The sequence below is a fragment of the Tachyglossus aculeatus genome, chromosome 12, assembly GCF_015852505.1.
Source record: "Tachyglossus aculeatus isolate mTacAcu1 chromosome 12, mTacAcu1.pri, whole genome shotgun sequence".
NCBI lineage: Eukaryota > Metazoa > Chordata > Mammalia > Monotremata > Tachyglossidae > Tachyglossus > Tachyglossus aculeatus.
This window is the reverse complement of record NC_052077.1, coordinates 23,359,752-23,381,764: the sequence shown is the minus strand read 5'-3', so window position 1 is coordinate 23,381,764 and position 22,013 is coordinate 23,359,752. Positions and strand designations below refer to the sequence as shown.

The window sequence follows — 22,013 nt, the reverse complement described above, 5'->3', positions numbered from 1 at the left end:
TTTTATTGTCGTATTGTACTTTCCGAAGCACTTAGTACAAAGCGTCCAATAAATACGACTGAATGAGTGAATGAATAAATGTTCCCTGCCTGCAACGAGCTTACAGTCTAGAGGGGGTGACAGACAATATAAATAAATTACAGGTAAGGGACATAAGTGCTGTGGGGCTGAGGGAGGGGTGAGTGAATAAAGGGAGCAAATCCAACTGCAAGGGTGGTGCAGAATGGAGTGGGAGAAGATGAAATGAGGACTTAGGGAAGGCCTCTTGGAGGATATAAGCCTTCAAAAATGCATTCCTTCATTCGTATTTATTGAGTACTTACTGTGTGCGAAGCACTCTAGTACGCACTTGGAAGAGTAATAAATAATACACATAGTTCCTGCCCACAACGAGCTTCCGGTCTAGCGGGGGAGATAGAAATTAATATAAATTACAGATATCAATAAGGCTTTGATCAATGATACTGATCCATTATGGTGGGGTTAAAAGCAGAGGGGCATGTGCGTGTGTATGTGTATAATATGTATAATACAGACTCTGCTGCTCTTTTGCTGGGTGACCTTGGGCAAGTCACTTCACTTCTCTGTGCCTCAGTGACCCCATCTGTAAAACGGGGATTGAGACCGTGAACCCTACCTAGGACGGGGTCTGTGCCCAACCTCCTTTGCTGGAATTCATTCATTCATCCAATCATATTTTTTGAGCGCTTACTGTGTGCAGAGCACTGTACTAAGCGCTTGGAAAGTACAATTCAGCAACAGACACAATCCCTACCCACCCCAGTGCTTAGTACAGTGCTTGGCACATAGTAAATGCTTAACAAAATACCATTATTATTATTGGGTTCTAATCCTGGCTCCGACACTTGTCTGCTGAGTGAATGTGGGTGGATTCATTCATTCAATCGTATTTTTTGAGCGCTTACTGTGGGCAGAGCACTGTATGCAGCGCTTGGAAAGTACAATTCAGTTAAATTCTATGCCTCAGCTTTTCCATCCATAAAATGGGGATTAAACACCTGTCCTCCCCACACTTACACGGTACAGGCAGCAGCGTGGCTCAGTGGAAAAAGCCCGGGCTTGGGAATCAGAGGTCCTGGGTTCTAATCCCAGTTCTGACACTTATCAGTTGTGTGACTTTGGGCAAGTCACTTTACTTCTCTGTGCCTCAGTTCCCTCATCTGGAAAATGGGGATTAAGACTGTAAGCCACACGGGGGACAATCCGATTACCTTGTACCTCCCCCAGCGCTTAGAACAGTGCTCAGCACATAGTAAGCGCTTAACAAATGCCATCATTATTATAATTTTTTAGAGAAGCAGAGTTGCTCAGTGGAAAGAGCACGGGTTTAGGAGTCAGAGGTCATGGGTTCTAATCCTGATTCCACCACTTGTCAGCTATGTGACTTTGGGCAAGTCACTTAGCTTCTCTGGGCCTCAGTGACCTCATCTGTCAAATGGGGATGAAGACTGTGAGCCCGTGGGACAACCTGATCACTTTGTATCCCTCAGCGTTGCACATAGTAAGCGCTTAACAGATACCAACATTATTATTATTATTATTCTCTGCCTCACCTCATCTGTCAAATGGGGATGAAGTCTGTGAGCCCCACGGGGAGCAACCTGATTACCTCGTAACTACCCCAGTGCTTAGAACAGTGCTTGGCACATAGTAAGTGCTTAACAAATACCAACATTATTATTATTAAAAGGGGGATTAAGACTGTGAGCCCCACGTGGGACAATCTGATCACTTTGTATCCCCCAACGCTTAGAACAGTGCTTGGCACATTATAAACGCTTAATAAATGCTATTATTATTATTCTCTGCCTCACCTCATCTGTCAAACGGGGATGAAGACTGTGAGCCCCACGGGGGGCTAACGTGATTACTTTGTAACTACCCCAGTGCTTAGAACAGTGCTTGGCACATAAAAAGCGCTTAACAAATGATTATTATTATTAAAAGGAGGATTAAGATTGTGAGCCCCACGTGGGACAACCTGATCACCTTGTATCCCCCAACGCTTAGAACAGTGCTTGGCACATTGTAAGCGCTTAATAAATGCTTTTATTATTATTCTCTGCCTCACCTCACCTGTCAAACGGGGCTGAAGACTGTGAGCCCCACGGGGGGCCAACCTGATTACCTTGTAACTACCCCAGTGCTTAGAACAGTGCTTGGCACCTAATAAGCGCTTAACAAATTATCATTATTATTAAAAGGAGGATTAAGACTGTGAGTGTGATCATCTTGTATCCCCCAACGCTTAGAACGATGCTTGGCCCCTAGTAAGGGCTTACCCAATACCATCATTATAATTATGATCACAGGGACTGTGTCCGATTGACTGGTGCCGAGCAAAGGCTTAACAAAAACCCAATTATTAACCTGCTGTGTGTTTGGATTTTTTTTTTAATCAATCAATCAATCGTATTTATTGAGCGCTTACTGTGTGCAGAGCACTGTGCTAAGCGCTTGGGAAGTACAAGTTGGCAACATATAGAGACAGTCCCTACCCAACAGTGGGCTCACAGTCTAAAAGGGGGAGACAGAGAACAAAACCAAACATACTAACAAAATAAAATAAGTAGAATAGGTATGTACAAGTAAAATAAATAGAGTAATAAATATGTACAAACATATACCCAATTATTAACAAATTAATTATTAACAAATAATTTAATTATTAACAAATTAACAGCTTAACAAATACCCAATTATTACACTGCTGTGTGTTTGGATTTTTTTTAATATCAATCAATCGTAGTTATTGAGCGCTTACTGTGTGCTGAGCACTGTGCTAAGCGCTTGGGAAGTACAAGTTGGCAACATATAGGGACAGTCCCTACCCAACAGTGAGCTCACAGTCTAGAAGGGGGAGACAGAGAACAAAACCAAACATACTGACAAAATAAAATAAATAGAATAGATATGTACAAGTAAAATAAATAGAGTAATAAATATGTACAAACATATACCCAATTATTAACAAATTAATTATTATTAACAAATTAACAGCTTAACAAATACCCAATTATTACACTGCTGTGTGTTTGGATTTTTTTTTAATATCAATCAATCAATCGTATTTATTGAGCGCTTACTGGGTGCAGAGCACTGTGCTAAGCGCTTGGGAAGGCCAAGTTGACAACACAGAGAGATTCAGTCCCTACCCAACAGTGGGCTCACAGTCTCAAAGGGGGAGGCAGAGAACAAAACCAAACCTACTAACAAAATAAAATAAATAGAATAGATATATACGTTTGTACATATTTATTACTCTATTTATTTATTTATTTTACTTGTACATATCTATTCTATTTATTTTATTTTGTTAGTATGTTTGGTTTCGTTCTCTGTCTCCCCCTTTTCGACTGTGAGCCCACTGTTGGGTAGGGACTGTCTCTAGATGTTGCCAATTTGTACTTCCCAAGCGCTTAGTACAGTGCTCTGCACACAGTAAGCGCTCAATAAATACGATTGATGATGATGATAAATAAATAAATAAATAAATAGAGTAATAAATATGTACATATATTTTAATATCTGTGGATGAAATAAAGTCACAATGAGTGAGCCTTGCTTACCATGGCGCAGGCTGCGGCCTTGACGAGGCGCCAACGGAAACGGCCCGGAGAGCCGACCCGCCGAGGGACCCGGATGTTCCATTGGGGAGCCGGCGGCGGCCCTCCAGAGGCGGCTCCCCGCGCCACCTGGCGGCCCCGGGCGGAACAGCGGGAGCAGGGAGCATGCGCGGGCAGAGCTAGGGGGCGGGGGCCGCCCGAAGCCCCGCCCATAATTTATTCATAATCATAATAATAATCAATCAGTCGTATTTATTGAGCGCTTACTGTGCGCAGAGCGCTGTACTAAGCGCTTGGGAAGTACAAGTTGGCAACATACAGAGACGGTCCCTACCCAACAGCGGGCTCACAGTCTAGAAGGGGGATAATAATAATGGCATTTATTAATAATAATAATAATAACGGCATTTATTAAGCGCTTACTATATGCAAAGCACGGTTCTAAGCGCTGGGGAGGTTACAAGGTGATCAGGTTGTCCCACGGGGGGTTCACAGTCTTCATCCCCATTTTACAGATGAGGGAACTGAGGCCCAGAGAAGTGAAGTGACTTGCCCAAAGTCACACAGCTGAAAGGGGCTGAGTGGGGATTTGAACCCATGACCTCTGACTCCTAAGCCCGTGCTTTTTCCACTGAGCCACGCTGCTTCTCTTAAGGATGGTTATGATGATGATGATTAGGGTATTTGTTAAGCATTTACTAGGTGCCAAGCACTGTTCTAAGCACTGGGGGGATACAAGGTATTCAGGTTGTCCCATGACCTCTGACTCCAAAGCGCGGGATCTTTCCACTGAGCCACGCTGCTTCTCATAATAATGATAATGGCATTTATTAATAACAATAATAATAATGACATTTATTAAGCGCTTACTATGTGCCAACCACTGTTCTCAGCGCTGGGGAGGATACAAGGTGATCAGGTTGCCCCACTGGGGGGCTCGCAGTCTTCACCCCCATTTTACAGATGAAGGAACTGAGGCCCAGAGAAGTGAAGTGACTTGCCCAAAGTCACACAGCTGACAAGTGGCGGAGGCAGGATTCAAACCCATGACCTCTGACTCCAAAGCCCGGGCTCTTTCCACTGAGCCATGCTGCTTCTCATAATAATAATAATGGCATTTATTATTATTATTATTATTAATAATAATAATAATAATAATAATAATAATAATGGCATTTATTAAGCACTTATGTGCAAAGCACTGTTCTAAGCGCTGGGGAGGTTATAAGGTGATCAGGTTGTCCCACGAGGGGCTCACAGTCCTCATCCCCATTTCACAGATGAGGTCACTGAGGCACAGAGAAGTTAAGTGACTTGCCCAAAGTCACACAGGTGACAATTGGTGGAGCCAGAGTTTGAACCCATGACCTCTGACTCCAAAGCCTGTACTCCTTCCACTGAGCCAGGCTTTGCATTTGTTAAGCACTTACTATGTGCAAAGCACTGTTCTAAGCGCTGGGGAGGATACAAGGTGATCAAATACCATCAAATATAAATGCCAGCATCGTTTTATTATTATTATTATTATTATTATTATTATTATTATTATTATTATTATTATTATTATTATTGAGCGGTTACTGTGTGCAGGGCACTGGGCTAAGCAGTCCATCCCCCCACTCCCTATAGGGCATCCCCTCCCCCTTCTAGACTCTGAGCCCGTTGTTGGGTAGGGACCGGCTCTATCTGCTGCCGACTTGTACTTCCCAAGCGCTTAGTCCAGTGCTCTGCACACAGTAAGCGCTCAATAAATACGACTGAATGAATGAATGAATGATCAGGTTGTCCCAGGTGGGGCTCACAGTCTTAATCCCCATTTTACAGAAGAGGTAACTGAGGCCCAGACAAGTTAAGTGACTTGCCCAAGGCCACACAGAAGACAAGTGGCGGAGCTGGGATTTGAACCCATGACCTCTGACTCCCAAGCCCAGGCTCTTTCCATTGAGCCATGCTGCTTCTCATTATTAAGCACTTACTATGTGCCAAGCACTGTTCTAAGCACTGGGGAGGTTACAAGGTGATCAGGTTATCCCACGTGGGGCTCACAGTCTTAATCACAGTCAGAGAAGCAGCATGGCTCAGCGGCAAGAGCCCAGGCTTGGGAGTCAGAGGGTGTGGGTTCTAATCCTGCCTCCGCCACTTGTCTTCTGTGTGGCCTTGGGCAAGTCACTTAACTTCGCTGGGCCTCAATGACCTAATCTGGAAAATGGGGATGAAGACTGTGAGCCGCGTGTGGGACAACCTGATCACCTTGTATCTCCCCCAGCGCTTAGAACAGCGCTTGGCACATAGTAAGCGCTTAACAAATACCATCATTTATTTTTTTTATTTTAATCCCCATTTTACAGATGAGGGAACTGAGGTACATTTGAACCCATTTGACATTTGAACCCATGACCTCTGACTCCAAAGCCTGTTCTCTTTCCACTGAGCCACGCTGCTTCTCTATTCATTCATTCAGTCACATTTATTGAGCGCTTACTGTGTGCAGAGCACTGTACTAAGCGCTTGGGAAGTACAAGACGGCAACATGTAGAGGCGGTCCCTACTCAACAACAGGCTCACAGGCTAGACAGGGGAGACAGACAACAAAACAAAACATGTAGACAGGTGTCAAAACCGTCAGAATAAATAGAATTATAGCTGTGTGCGCATCATTAATAAAATAGAGTAGTAAATATGTACAAGTAAAATAAATAGAGTAATAAATAGGCACAAATAGACACAAGTGTGGTGGGAAGGGGAAGGAGGTAGGGCAGGGGGGTGATGGGGAGGAGGAGAGGAAAAAGGGGGCTCAGTCCGGGAAGGCCTCCTGGAGGAGGGGAGCTCTCAGTAGGGCTTTGAAGGGAGGAAGAGAGCTAGTTTGTCGCAATGGAGGGGCTGAACGGGAGGCTTAGTTAATAATGATAATGATGGTATTTGTTAGGCGCTTACTATGTGCCAAGCACTGGTCTAAGCACTGGGATAGATACAAGGTGATCAGGTTGTCCCACGTGGGGCTCAGTCTTCATCCCCATTTGGCAGATGAGGGAACTGTGGCCCAGAGAAGTTAAGTGACTTGCCCAAAGTCACACAGCTGACATAATAATGGTACAGTGCTTGGCACCTAGTAAATGCTTAAACAAATACCGCAATTATTATTATTGGGATCTAATCCCAGCTCCGACACTTGCCTGCTGAGTGAAGGTTTGTACATATTTATTACTCTATTTATTTATTTATTTATTTATTTTACTTGTACCTATCTACTCTATTTTATTTTGTTAGTATGTTTGGTTTTCTTCTCTGTCTCCCCCTTCTAGACTGTGAGCCCACTGTTGGGTAGGTACTGTCTCTATATGTTGCCAGCTTGTACTTCCCAAGCAGTTAGTACAGTGCTCTGCACACAGTAAGCGCTCAATAAATATGATTGATTGATTGATTGAAGGTGGGTAAACTCATTCATTCATTCAATTGTATGTATTGAGTGCTTACTGTGGGCAGAGCACTGTATTATGCGCTTGGAAAATACAATGCAACTAATGGTTCTGTGCCTCAGTTTTTCCATCCGTAAAATGGGGATTAAATGCTTGTCCTCCCCTAATTGATTGAAGTCGAAAATGGGGCCGCTTTACGCACTTCCGTCTCCCGTGTCTGCTCCAGCTCTTGCCGCCACCTCCACCCTTCGACCCACGACTACCTTTCCTCTACCTCCCCGCATCTTTCATCTTATTGAAGAGAAGCAGCGTGGCTCAGTGGAAAGAGCATGGGGTTTGGAGTCAGAGGTCATGGGTTCAAATCCTGACTCCACCACTTGTCAGCTGTGTGACTTTGGGCAAGTTACTTAACTTCTCTGTGCTTCAGTTACCTCATCTGTGGAATCAATGAATAAAATGGGGATTAAGTCTGTGTGCCCCATGTGGGAGAACTTGATTACCTTGTATCTACCCCAGCGCTTAGAACAGTGCTTCGCACATAGTTAGCGCTTAATAAATGCCATCACTATTGTTATTGGTACCCTAAGTTTGTCTCCCTACTTGCATTCACTGATTTACAGGATGTTGTTTTACGTCAATTTTAAGCTTTTCCCCAGCTTCCACCCCTGCCAAAAAAAAAAATCAGGGTTGCAGTTGCAGGAGCCTCTGACGGCATTAGAAAATAGAGACCACGCCTTTGCTGACTCCATCCCCCTCATATTTTTTATTTATATGTTTTTCCTTGAAAATAGTTTTTACAGGGTCCATACCATCCACTCAGGAAACAACAATAACAGCAATAAAAATAATAAGCATTAAAATGTCTCCAAAAATGTGCATTTACCTCATTGACCTATGCAAGACACCACCATCATCTTCCCCATCTCTGAAGCCTGCAGCCTTGACGCTCTTCCCTCAGTCTGTTACCAAATCCTCTTGGTTTGTTCTCCCCAACATTTCCAGGATTCCTTCTCTGTAAAAAGCACTTTTTCTTCTTGTTGTTAAGGGCTTACACTGCCAGGCACTCTACTAAGCACTGGGATAGAGACAAGTTAATCAGCTTGGACCCAATCCATGATCCTAATGGGGCTCACAGTCCTACTCCCTGTTTTACTGATGAGGGAACTGAGGCACAGAGAAGTTGTGACTTGCCCAAAGTCACACAGCAGACAAGAGGCAGAGACCGGATTAGAACCCAGGTCCTTCTGACTCCCAGGGCCATGCTCTATCTATTATCCGTTATCCATTATTATTATTATTCATTAGGCCACACCACTTCTTGTGGGGAGGATGCAAGGTAATAAGTTTAATACAGTTCCTGGCTTAAAGTGAGCTCACAGTCCAAGTAGGAGGGAGAACAGGTATTGAATCCCCATTTTACAAATGAGAAAACTGAGGCACAGACCAGTCAAGTGACTTGTCCAAGGTCACAAAGCGGGCAAGTGACAGAGCAGGCATTAGAAACCAGGTCCTCTGACTCCCAGCCCCAGGATCCTCAGAGAAATAGCGTGGCTTAGTGGAAAGAGCATGGGCTCGGGAGTCAGAGGGCGTGGGTTCTAATCCCAGCTCTGCCACTTGTCTGCTGTGTGACCTTGGGCAAGTCACTTAACTTCTCTGGGCCTCAGTTACCTCATCTGTAAAATGGGGATTGAGACTGTGAGCCCCACAAGGGACAACCTGATTACCCTGTGTCTACTCCAGCGCTTAGAACAGTGCTTGGCACATAGTAAGCACTTAACAAATACCATAATTATTATTCTCCTAGGATACCCTGCTTCTACAGGAGTAATGTCCAGGAGTGGTCTAAAAGCTGTAAATGGGTAAATAGCTTTCCCTCTGCTTTTAAGCCAGCTGTTGTCTCTTTAACAGGCTTGTTTTAGGGGATTGCAGGGAGTTTAAAAACATGTTTGGCTCATAGTTCTCCATATTGCAGAGGTATTTGTACGTAGACAAAATATTAACTCCCAGAGGCCTAGTCAGGGTGCCACAATGATGTCCCGGCCTGGCATATATTCATTTCATCGTATTTATTGAGCGCTTACTGTGTGCAGAGCACTGTACTAAGCGCTTGAATATGTTTGACTAGAACACTGAAATAAGGTTTTTATAAAAAAGACAAAATTCTCTAGTCAGCATGTTATAGTTGTCTTCTCATTTCTGTTGTTGCTTTCACCTCCTTGCCTTTTCTAGTATTTATTTGAAAACTATTTTGGCAACTTCTGACCCCAGTTGGGAGTACTTCAAAATTCTTAGTTTCCAGGAGTCACAAAGTGCATTTTGAAATCCAAGATGTGTGTTAAGGTAAACTTGGGTACTCACCTCTTCAGCAATACCTGTAACAGAGATTGAATAACCAAAATACATTTGGTAGTGTGAAAAATCAAACAGTAATAAGTTTGAGTTTGCTTGTAAACATGCCAACCTGTAGCATCTGCCACAAAAGGAGTCATGAGTCCTTGTCATAGGAATACAAAAGAAAAAGTTGACAAGTGGTATCTGGTTTTATAATATTTCCCAATTGTTTCATTCAGCCATACTTATTGAGCCCTTACTGTGTGCAAAGCACTATACTAAGCACTTCTTTACTTGTTTACTGCATCCAGGCAACTGCTACAGTCCAAAAGAAAAAACTGCCAAGCGCCGTTTAATTAAGAACTATGAAAGTCAATCGATTGTATGTACTGAGTTCTTACTGTGTGCAGAGCACTGTAATAAAGCACTTGGGAAGAGTACAACATAACAGAGTTGGTAGACATATTCCCTGACCACAGAACTTCAAAACTGTTTAGAGAGAAAAAAGTAGTTTCACTGAAGAGAGATTACCTGGGGAAATTAAACTCAAGAGAATATGTCACTGTGATCCTGTCCAAGTGAGTTCTTCCCGCTTCAAAATAAACTGAGGTCGAAGACTAAATTTCTTCTCTCATGCTGATTATTTTTATGGTAATTGTTACTATGTGTGCAGCCCTGTTCTAAGCATTGGGTTAGATACAGGTTTTTGGTCCTTTTGTTGTTGATACTAAACAAGTCATCATCATAATCGACAGATTTACTAGGTGTGTGGCACAGAGCAAGGGATTGATATTATTAGTTTCCATTTTCCCTTCGTCCCTTCACTTCTGAAAGGGCTTTAGAAACCTACCATTTCAGTAAGGAACCTCATTCTACACCTAGAAGGGAATAATTTCATGATGGCCAGCAAGGATTTTTGGTGCACCCCTGATGAAGGGGCCTAACAAGCTTTCTTCTGAAGAGGCACAGGGGTTAAAAGTAGTGGTTGCAATGTCACTTGGAAACCCACTGTTTATTTGGGGAGGTGATCTGTCCACCCCAGACTCAGTCAGATCCCATGCCCCTTCCTATCATTCCAGTGTGACTGAGATTATGTTCAGCCACTGTTCTATCACATAGCACTCCATCTAAGTAGTTCCACATGGAATACTGAGTTTCTGTTCTCCTTATAGTGAGGAAGGAGGATAATCAGGCCTAGAATGTTTATAATTATTATTACTATTATTATTATATGAGTTTGGTTCACCTCATTTAAATACACCGTTGTTTTTCATCCCCAAATCTTGGGGAAACTTCTTTCTGAAAAAATTATTTCTTCCTCTGGGGAGACACCAAGCAAGAAATGCACTGAAAAATAAATCTTCACTTGGAAAATAACAGAGGGAACAAGCTTTATTATAATTGCTTGAAATTTTGTGCATGGCAAAGATACACGTTAGATTCTTGCGTCTCCTATGGTTTCAAGACAGAGCAAATTTAAAGTTTTTATTGTAGACTAAAGCATCCAAAGAACTGCGGCACACATGAAGCTACACACATACAAACACTTTTGATGCACAGCTTTCATCCTTGACCTTAAATAGGCAAAGTTTGTATCTTGTTTTCTAAGAGAAACAAATAATTAGAATATTTCATTATCCATTTCAGAATGCAAGACCTTATATTGTATGTTCTGTACATGAAACATGTGGAACAGACTGACAAAGATGGAATGTACCAAAAAGAGCCCCAAATCATTACCGTCTATTATTAATTCCTAGGACTGGAAGGGTACAGAGTAGAGAATGATACAGAATTCTAGCACAGAGATACAGTATGCTGATGATGGACCATTCCATGCCATAATGCAAAAAGAAAAGCATTGAGATTAAGACCATGTTGCTTACAGACGTTAATCCAAGTGCTGTACATTCATTAGAACAACACAGCCAATTTATCAACCTACTGTAGGGTGCTAATTAGTAGTGTTCATACAATCCCCACAAACAGACCACACAATCATTGCACACAATTCATCTTCAGAGAGTTCTCAGGATTACATCATGGTTTTTAGCTTGCTGTCATCCAAAGCAAAAAGAAAAAAAAATCACTTCTTTATAACAAATGCATCTTTAATGGGCACTTAGTTTCCATTATGGCAACACAAGATCCTCAATTATCAAAAATATTCACATAATTGTATAGTTTAAGCCCTGTAACTTTTACAGAATAGCATTTACTACTTCACGTTAAGCAATATTAGTGTCTGCATCAAACCACTCTCACTGAATTTTTCAAGTTACATTCCTGAAACGTTAATCTATGTAAAATCCATTTGCATTTTATAATGTCTGACCTGGAAAGCAATTTTTCTTCCCTTTGCAAAAACTAGCAGAGAGGATCCTAGTGAATCCTGAAGTACTCGAAGATTTCTCCCTGTTCAAAGCAATTCATGATCTGATAACTATTGCGGCTATCAACAGTAAATGTCACCAAAATTAATTTTATTAATGTTTTCACTGCTGGGTCTCCAAAACCAGCTGTTCTGGTGAGTCTTGTCTGGACAAACCTACATATTCAGCAGTGTCACAAGTGTCTTCTACCTGCCTGAGTTTTCAACCTTGGATGGCATTCAAGTGGTCAAAAATGGAGAAAATTAAAACTGGAAATTTCTGGGGATTACTAATTTATCAGGAGAAAAGAGTTGGACAAAAAACAAGTATCCTCAAAAAGAAAAAAATACATTCAAATACACCAGATCGCAAATGTTAGTCTTGGCTTTTAATCGAGGTATTTTTGGCTGGTTTAAATAACATATTTGTCAGCCTCCCTGTACCTTGCAATATAGGCTTCCATCGTCAAACAGATGCTTTATACTACTGTCTTTTTAACTACAAATGGCAGGGGGTTTTTTCTAAGTGCCCAGGGAAAATCTGAATTGGTGTCACTTTTCAGTACTGCTCATTATAAAGGTATGACAAATACTGCACATTCGATGAAAGAAAACCAGCTTTAGGGCTAGGAGAAGACCACATCTTCCACTATGTCTCTCTCAGCTAATTTAGGCATAGTTCCAGATTTCATTAGCATATCACAGATTCATGTATCTTTAAATCTTGTTCATTAATATTTGATTAGAAGAGGTTTTTAGAATATGCTTATAAGAAAAATAATGCAGTAAATGCACACATATGCACACAGATGAAATGTATAAGTTCACTTCAACAAACATGTATAAATACATCAGCTTTTCAAAAGAATTAAATAATGTCACCTGCGGTGGCCATAGCAAATATTTCAGTATAGTTAGGTAAACAGGTCTGTATTTAATTTCTATTAAATTCTATCCCAGTTTTAGCTGTTATTGAAATAAATTAAAAACATCAACCTAAATATGTCCACTGGGAAATCAAGCCTATGGATTCCATTTAATTGCTCCTCTGCATCTGAATTTCAATGGATGAGTTATAGCTTATGCCATTTCCTTAATTTAACAAATACAAGCAGAATATTATATAGACAGCAAAATCTATGAGTAAAACATTCATAGTGTGTATTAGACTGGTGAATTAAAAGACATTTTAATTTCACTAGGGCAAACTGATTGTAGTTCAACTGATTTTAGTAAGCATTTTTCTTTAATTGTAGTAAAACTGTCCTTTCCGTACTGTAGAATATTAGGACATCCAAAGTCAATAGTCCTACTTTCTCCACTTTGGCAAGCACTATCTTAGTTTAACAGTCTGAAAAATGTTACTCAACTTCCAACTATATGTTTTCTCATTTAGATCAAAGAACGGCTTTCAACTGCAAAGGGCAGACTGACTTGCTCCTAAAAACATGAGAAATCTATATGACAATGTTTGATTCTGAGAATAAAACTAAACAAAGCCACAAAGTATCACCTTTGAATAGTTGTGCAGCTAGGGAGGTGTTAAAAATATACAGCTCTATGGTGCTTTAAAAAAAATTAAGCTTCAAGATACTTTTTAGAACTGGCATCATGGTTGTGGCAACTGGGTTGAGACTTAAGAGGAGAGACAGGATGACCTGACGATATTTTACAGTATTAACAATGCTTTTAACTATTAACTTCATTATTCTTAAAGCGTTTCTTATAATGGATTTAGGCTCAGTTTGAAATATGCTGCCCTAGGGAAAGACCTCATTTTTTAATTTTTTAAGTCCAAAAATCACTGGTCATCTTCTGCCCATAGGTGCCCCTGGCATCAGTGGGAAGTGGCAATCCAGTTGGGTAGTAGGGCTTATCCCATTCGACGGTTTCAACTGGCCTGTAAAGGAATGTAGTAAGTAGAAAGGAACACACATATAGGGATGGTTTTAGCTTTCAGAATGCTACCTTATTTCAGGGGGCTTTTAATCTCAGCACATCTTCAAATACTTATTATATACTTCATATTAGCATAATCATGTATACACAAATCCCTTCGATCCTTCACTTCATTGACAATGACAAATAACTATAACATGCTCTTACTGTTAATGCTCTTAAGTTAACACAACTTTGGTAACACTTGATTTGAATGAAACAACCATTAATCAGTCACCTAGGTCCCCCTGACGGATCACCATAGGTACCCTAGAAGGCTCCGCAGATCTTTCTGACTTGGGGACAAGGAGGGTCCTGTCATTTGTGTTGTTAAATTGCCGGTAGAACAGTTTATACTCGAGTGGGGTTGGAGGCTGGTAACCTTCTGAGTTTGTGATTTGTTTGGTCTACAACTAAATGAATCAATTCAGTGTTTACGAGTTGTCTGCCTACTAGAAGATAGCAGTGATGGCTGAAGCATAGTAAAGTACTTCCAAAGCATAAGGAATCTTAGGTCTCCTTGCAAACATTTAGTGGTCAGGTACCAGGAGTGCCAGAGGTGAAAAGAAACATGAAAATATCTTTGATATGTCCCAGGACAGGGAAATTTGCATTGATTCTTAGAGTGCTAAAGTCAAGGCGTGTTGGGTTTAACAATCAGAGCTAAGAGGATTTTGCAATGACAGCCTTACCTTTACTAAAAGAACCTATTCATTTACAGTTACTAAGAGCTGAAGAACGTTATGAGAGTAATACCTACCATGAGATGAGGTCAAGAAGACACCCAGATAGTACAGCTGGGTAAAATAATACATAACTACAACAGTTTTTGTATTTGGAGCTCTGAACAGGAGCCACCATTCACAGGTTTAGTAAACGCCAACAGATACCTTTGCTTTTGTTAATTGTTTCTTGTTTGTTTGCAAAATTAGTGAACTGCATGAATTCCTGTTTTATATGCTATCATTCATAGGTTAAAGATCCCAAGTTCTTTAAAGATTTGGGATGTGTTTTTCCCTTTTTTAAAACCCTATGGATCAATCATGGAAATAAGAGGCGTTATCTTAGGTAAACAGTTACAGTGGGGAAATAACCACGGACAGTCCCTTGGAAATTCCCTTCCAACAAGAAAATGAACTTAGTCAAATTGTAGGTAGGTCCCACTTGGAGAAATCTCTTCCAGTTTGTGGTGTTAAAGGCTATCTTCTTGCCAGCTGTTACTGCAAGTATCGATAGACCTTGAAACAATGATTTCCAGAGTCTGCAACTACAACATGGCCGTCTGAAGTCAGAGCCAGGCCTTGGGGACCATAAAGCGGGTCAGCAGATGTATTAATGTAGGATAAAAACGATCCACTTCCATCGAAAACCTTGACAAGAAACAAAAACAGAATTAGAGCTACGGATGAATAGGAGATAGTTGAGTGGCAAAAGTTTTAAAGGAACAAGAAATTTCTCCTACTGAAATAGCAGATGATGTTTATTGAAAAGTCTTAAGTATGTACTGTCTCGCAAAGGAATTTCACAAGTAACTTTTTCTGGATAATGGAGGGCAAGACCGCTAGAGTTTTCAAAAAAATAAAAAATAAACAAAAAATAGATCATTTACTCGTCATCCCATCAATCCCTTTGCTGTTTTTTCTCCCTCTCAAGTGGTCACATACTGTGCTCAAGGAGAATAGGTACAGCAGTGAGGGTTAGAAGTTAGGGGGAGAGAGAGAATATATGCTCTGATAGGAATGACCCCCCTCACAGTGGTGATTGAAAAATATATGTGCTAGTATTTTATTCTCTTGATTACCAGTGGTTATTTGTAAAGGGAAAAGTAGCAGCCCAGTCAGAGCTAATTAGAACTAAAGGGAGAACCATTTTGACAAATGTAGAGTGAACCTTTTCATTCAGAGAAACAGCGTAGCTCAGTGGAAAGAGCCCGGACTTTGGAGTCAGAGGTCATGGGTTCAAATCCCAACTCTGCCAATTGCCAGCTGTGTGACTTTGGGCAAGTCACTTAACTTCTCTGTTCCTCAGTTACCTCATCTATAAAATGGGGATTAAGACTGTGAGCCCCCCGTGGGACAATCTGATCACCTTGTAACCTCCCTAGTGCATAGAACAGTATTTTGCACATAGTAAGCGCTTAATGAATGCTATTATTATTATTATTATTATTCATTTCAGATGTTTTCATACATGAACAGAAAATGTGTCTGTGAAGATGGATTGACTTTTCTAAAATAATGAATGGAAAATTCAACACATAGGTGCCAACTCATGAGGAGCATGGCTCAGACAGCTCCCACAGAACCTCAGTCTTTCCCCCAGGGTGAAAAGAAATCCCAAAATGGTGGCTTTCCAGCCTGAGCACTATTTGAAGCCTGCCTTCTCTCAGTGTCTGCCCGCCCTAAAATCCCTGGCCCCTTTTTGCCCCTGCACCCGACATGAAAAATTGGCACCTATGGGGTTAAGAATTCTATGAACCGAGAGCCGTGACAATTCAAATTTCTACTCTTAATGTAGTGAGAACTAATGTGTCTTAGTTCTCACTCTACTGCCTAAGTTATGGTTCGCCAATGAAGTAGGAGAGAACCACAATCTTCGTCAGTCAGTCCTGTGGTTTACATAAGCATGAAACATCTTGGATATTTGTGTTAATAAAAATTAAAAAAATCCCAAGCAGCATTTTCCAATACCTGGATTCGACTGTTCCCCCAGTCAGCCACAATAATGTTTCCATTGGAATCCACTGCTACGCCCGTTGGAGCATTAAACTGTCCATTCCCTTCTCCATTGGAGCCAAATTTGAGCATGAATTCTCCTTCTTGGTTAAATACCTGTGTGGAATTTAAAAAGAGCTTTTTAAAAAATTAATTATAAAGGTTGGAGTAGTATAGATGATTCTTTTTATCTACATCAGCTCCTACATGACTGAACCCCTCACCATTCATTCATTCAATCGTATTTATTGAGCATTTACTGTGTGCAGAGCATTGTACTAAGCGCAGCACCGTCCACTGTGAATCAGTCAATCGGTGTCAATTTATGGAACTCTTATTTTGTGCAGAGCACTGTAGTATGCACTTGGGAAAGTGCAATGGAGCTGATAGACATGATTGCTGCCCACAAGGAGAAGCAACATGGCCTAGTAATAATAATAATAATAATAATAATAGCATTTGTTAAGTGCTTACTATGTGCAAAGCACTGTTCTAAGTGCTGGGGAGGTTACAAGGTGATCAGGTTGCTGCACGTGGGGCTCACAGTCTTAATCCCCATTTTACAGGTGAGGGAATTAAGGCACAGAGAAGTTAACTGACATGCCCAAAGTCACATAGCTGACAATTGGCAGAGCCAGGGTTCGAACCCATGACCTCTGACTCCAAAGTCCGGGCTCTTTCCGCTGAGCCACGCTGTTTCTCAGCTTCTCAACGCCTAGCGGAAAGAGTACAGACCTGGGAGACAGAAGATCTGGGTTCTAATTCCAGCTCTGCCAATTCCTTGCTATGGGACCTTGGGCAAGTCACTTAATTTCTCTGTGCCTCAGTTCTCTTGTTCTCCTTCCTACTTTCCCCCTTCTAGACTGTGAGCCCGTTGTTGGGTAGGGTAGTTAAGGGTAGTCACTTAACTTCCCTGGGCTTCTGTTACCTCATCTGTAAAATGGGGATTAAGACTGTGAGCCCCCCGAGGGACAACCTGATCACCTTGTAAGTAACCTTCCCTGCACTTAGAACAGTGCTTTACACATAGTAAACACTTAATAAATGCCATCATCATTATTATTACTAGTATTATAGGGATCATCTTTATATGTTGCCGACTTGTACTTCCCAAGATCTTAATACAGTGTTCTGCACACAGTAAGTGCTCGATAAATATGAATAAATGAATACTTTAACTGTGAGCCCCATGCAGAACAGGGACTGTGTCCACTGTAATGAACTTGTATTTACTCAAGTGCTTAGAATGGTGTTTGACACATAGTAAGTGCTTGTCATATCTTGTCTTCTCTTATGCCGTCAAGTCATCTCAAACCCATAGCAATGCCATGGACACATCTCTCCCAGAATGCCCCACCTCCATCTGCAATCTTTCTGGTAGTGTATCTAAAGAATTTTCTTGGTAAAAATACGGATGTGGTTGACCATTGCCTCCTTCCATGCAGTAAACTTGAGTCTCCCCCCTCGACTCTCTCCCATGCCGCTGCTGCCCAGCACAGGTGAGTTTTGACTTGTAGCAGATTGCCTTCCACTCGCTAGCCACTGCTCAAGTGAAGAATGGAGTGGATATGCCTCTGCTTGACTCTCCCTCCTGTAGTCGAGACTGGTAGAGTACTGGAAACTCTCCAGGTGCGACCCTGAGAGGTGAGTAAGTGTTTAATAAATACCATAAAAAAGTCTACAGGGGGAGAGAGACATTAAAATAAAGTATAGTTAGGGACTCTGATAACCTGTGTTAGTTTCAATAGGGCCAAGTTGTTAGGCTACTTGGAGGAACCTATAGAAGGCAGGGCTTTTATTCATTCAATCGTATTTATTGAGCACTTACTGTGTGCAGAGCACTGTACTAAGGGCTTGGGAAGTACAAGTCGGCAACATATAGAGACGGTCCCTACCCAACAACGGGCTCACAGTCTATGGGCCTTTTAAAAGTGAAAACCTCCCACAGGTTACTTAGAGATCGGGGTTTAGGGCAGGGTACTGCTCTTTGGCATTAGGAGAAACTCTAGAAAAACAGGCTTGACCACATACTGGATCTAAAAAAGATGCATTTCAATTCATTACATCTTTCAAATTTACTACCATTTTTATTGAAATAAGAAAGGCTATCAGGAAGAGGAATTGTTTGGTTTCTCAGATGAGGCACAGTCATCTGATTACTTATAGCCATGGTAAACAAGACTTGATTCAAAATGATAAATTGTTAATTTAAGAGAATGATTAGAATAACTGGCTGAGATCCATTAAGCATGGAAACTAATGAGTAAACAGTATATGTAATTTGCATTCATGTAATTCCCACATGAATAATGAGACTTCCTTCGATCTATTTCTTTAAACATATCTTTTTCAAATGCCTGTAGTTCTAAGACTGCAGTGCTCACTGCATTAACTCTTGAGAGTGAAAGACACTTATAGTACCCTCTAGGCTGTAAGCTCCTTGAGGGCAGGAATCATATCTACCAACTCTATTTTATCTGATTATCTTGTATCTACCCCAGCATTTAATACAGTGCCTGACACACAGTAAGCCCTTAGCAAGTACCATTAATATTATCATTATTATTATTATTGCTTGTCTCTCCTTCAAGACTGTAAACTCCTTGATGGCAGGGATCATGTCTACTAATTCTATTTTACTCTCTCAAGTGCTTAACACAGCATTTTGCACTTAGTAGGCACTCAGTAAATTCAAGTGATTGACTATCAATCTGGGATCTTTTAAATTTTGACCATTTCTGCCTCTCAAAGTATAGTCAGTTCTCCCATAATGTATTTTGGATAGAATGCCACTAGGGCATCAGGGAATGCACATCTCTCTGGATGGATCCATGACATTAGTCAAGGGGTGACTCTCACAATGCAAGTTTTCCTTGAGGAGTTTATCAAAATGTAAGCCTTGTGTTCGAGTAGAACTGAGAAGCAGCGTGGCTCAGTGGAAAAAGCACGGGCTTTGGAGTCAGAGATTCAAATCCTGGCTCCGCCAACTGTCAGCTGTGTGACTTTGGGCAAGTCACTTCATTTCTCTGGGCCTCAGTTACCTCATCTGTAAAATGGGGATTAAGACTGTGAGCCCCCGTAGGACAACCTGATCACCTTGTAACCTCCCCAGCGCTTAGAACAGTGCTTTGCACATAGTAAGCGCTTAACAAATACAATTATTATCCCTTCTCTCCTTCTACAGCCCAGCCCGCACCCTCCGCTCCTCTGCCGCTAACCTCCTCACTGTGCCTCGTTCTCGCCTGTCCCGCTATCGATCCCCGGTCCATGTCATCCCTCTGGCCTGGAATGCCCTCCCTCCGCATATCCGCCAAGCTAGCTCTCTTCCTCCCTTCAAAGCCCTACTGAGAGCTCACCTCCTCCAGGAGGCTTTCCCAGACTGAGCCCCCTCCTTCCTCTCCCCCTCCTCCCCCTCCCCATCCCCCCACCTTACCTCCTTCCCCTCCCCACAGCACCTGTATATATGTATATATGTTTGTATGTATTTATTACTCTATTTATTTATTTATTTTATTTGTACATATTTATTCTATGTATTTTATTTTGTTAATGTGTCTTGTTTTGTTGTCTGTCTCCCCCTTCTAGACTGTGAGCCCGCTGTTGCGTAGGGACCGTCTCTATATGTTGCCAACTTGTACTTCCCAAGTGCTTAGTACAGTGCTCCGCACACAGTAAGCGCTCAATAAATACGATTGAATGAATGAATGAATGAATGCTGTATTACTCAGTTCAAGTCAAGTATTACTGAGAGCTCACCTCCTCCAGGAGGCCTTCCCACACTGAGCCCCCTTTTCCTCTCCTCCTCCCCATCCCCTCCTCCCTACCTACTTTTCCTCCCCACAACACCTGTATATATGTTTGTACAGATTTATTACTCTATTTATTTGACTTATACATATTTACTATTCTATTTATTTTGTTAATGATGTGCATCTAGCTTTATTTCTATTTATTCTGATAACTTGACACCTGTCCACATGTTTTGTTTTGTTGTCTGTCTCCCCCTTCTAGACTGTGAGCCCATTGTTGGGTAGGGACCGTCTCTATATGCTGCTAACTTGTACTTCCCAAGCGCTTGGTACAGTGCTCTGTACACAGTAAGCACTCAATAAATATGATTGAATGAATGAATGAATGAAATAATTAGGAATGTAGCATCACCACTACCAAATACAGAAATAGTTAAGTTAATCTCTCTTAGGGGTGGAAGTAAAGAACAGATGGCAGAGTTATTCACTGAAAGAATTACACAGACCCAGATGGGGAAGCCAACCCTCTAATCTTCTTACAAAGACAGTGACAGAATGAATTTAGGTTTGCTAAAATGCCATCTTCCTCCTATCTTCTGTCATCTGTTCGCCTGCTCCCTTGCCTTGCAGATATTATGGTTCAGGAAACACACGGCCACGATTTGATTAATGCAGGAAGTCTTGCTAGTGAGCACATAATTGTTAATTTCTGCCTCTCCCTCTGTTAGAGAAGTCTGTTTTTCATCCCTATCTGTCTGAAAGTTTTTTTAAAAATAAAATCCAAACTGTGCAAACATTTCTCTCTCTCCTTCAGAATAACTAACATCTCAAAACCCAGACCACAGTTCCAGAAATAGATGCATTTATAAGAAAGAATGGGTGCTAAAAACCCAGGGTGACAGCAGGGAAACCACATGTGAGTCCTGACCTGCCTTTGTTACTTTCACTTATCCTAATTCAGAAATGGCATACCAGATTGGGTTGGTACTCATCCTGCTAGAGAAGTACGTGCTTTGGGGATGAAAATACAGAAACTAGTACACAAAAGAAATGCAGAAAAAGCTCCATAAGAGAAAATCAAATGAATTAGGAAATCAAACAAATTAGGAAAACCAAATTGAACTTGGTAAAACTACCATCTTGCTTCTACCCATTAGAAAATGGTGAAAGGCTCTGTAAGGAGCACAAAATGATCTAAAGTTGTTATTCTCTCTCAGTTAAACAGAATCACATAACTGCATACAAGATCACGCAAAAAAAACCCAACAACCTTTCAGGCAGAAGTAAAAAAGTTGAAATAATTCTGTGGTTTCTAATATTTTAGATAATTGCAATCTTTGGTGTTGTACCAGTATCACTGCCTCCAACCCCATGCTTTTGTGCCATATCAAAAGACTTGCCCTCTCCTTTCTTCCCTCCCTGATTACCATTTTCAACTGTTCATTTCCCCGTGGGTTCTTCCCTACTACTTTCAAATATGTTCACATATCTCTTATCCTTCAAAAAACTCTCCCTTGATTCCACGGCTCCCTCCAGTTACAGTCCCACCTCCTTTCTACTTTTCCTTTCCAAACCCCTTTGAGCCAATTGTCTATAGTTGCCGTCTCCCCCTCCTCTGTTTCATTTCTCTCCTTGACTCATCTAGTATGGCTTCCACCTCCTTCACTCCATGGAAACTACACTCTCTGAGGTCACCAAAGACCTTCTACTTGCCAAATCCAAAGGCTTCTTTCTATACTCCATCCTAATCCTCCTCGACTTCTCAGCTGCCTTCAACACTGTGAAAATTCAACATTCTCCTTGAAACTTATCCAACCTTGGCTTCACTGACACTGTCCTCTCCTGGTCCTCCTCCTTATTCATTCATTCATTCATTCAATCATATGTATTGAGCACTTACTGTGTGC

The 22,013-nt window shown here is 41.4% G+C and overlaps 2 protein-coding genes and 1 non-coding gene across 16 annotated transcripts in view; all 3 read right to left on the bottom strand.

Moving 5' to 3' along the window:
* Positions 1–3,690, bottom strand: part of MND1 (meiotic nuclear divisions 1) — a 55,546-nt gene extending 51,856 nt beyond the window's left edge. The window contains exon 1 of one of the 3 annotated variants that reach the window (XM_038755177.1): positions 3,591–3,690. In XM_038755177.1, coding sequence (XP_038611105.1) covers positions 3,591–3,593 — 3 coding nt within the window. In that variant the 5' untranslated portion in view covers positions 3,594–3,690. Of the gene's footprint in view, positions 1–323; positions 356–3,590 lie in introns of those variants that run through there. The other 2 variants (XM_038755178.1, XM_038755180.1) reach the window with 2 other exon arrangements.
* Positions 3,691–10,705: 7,015 nt separating this feature from the next.
* Positions 10,706–22,013, bottom strand: part of TRIM2 (tripartite motif containing 2) — a 121,561-nt gene continuing 110,253 nt past the window's right edge. For all 12 annotated transcript variants that reach the window (XM_038755353.1, XM_038755357.1, XM_038755351.1 and 9 more), the window contains 2 exons: positions 16,334–16,474; positions 10,706–15,013 (listed from right to left, as the gene is read on the bottom strand). In XM_038755353.1, the coding sequence (XP_038611281.1) occupies positions 14,861–15,013; positions 16,334–16,474 (294 nt within the window). In that variant the 3' untranslated portion in view covers positions 10,706–14,860. The remainder of the gene's footprint in view (positions 15,014–16,333; positions 16,475–22,013) is intronic.
* On the bottom strand, positions 17,867–18,004 carry LOC119935904. The gene has a single exon (XR_005453501.1). It is a non-coding gene; the product is annotated as a small nucleolar RNA SNORA7 (small nucleolar RNA).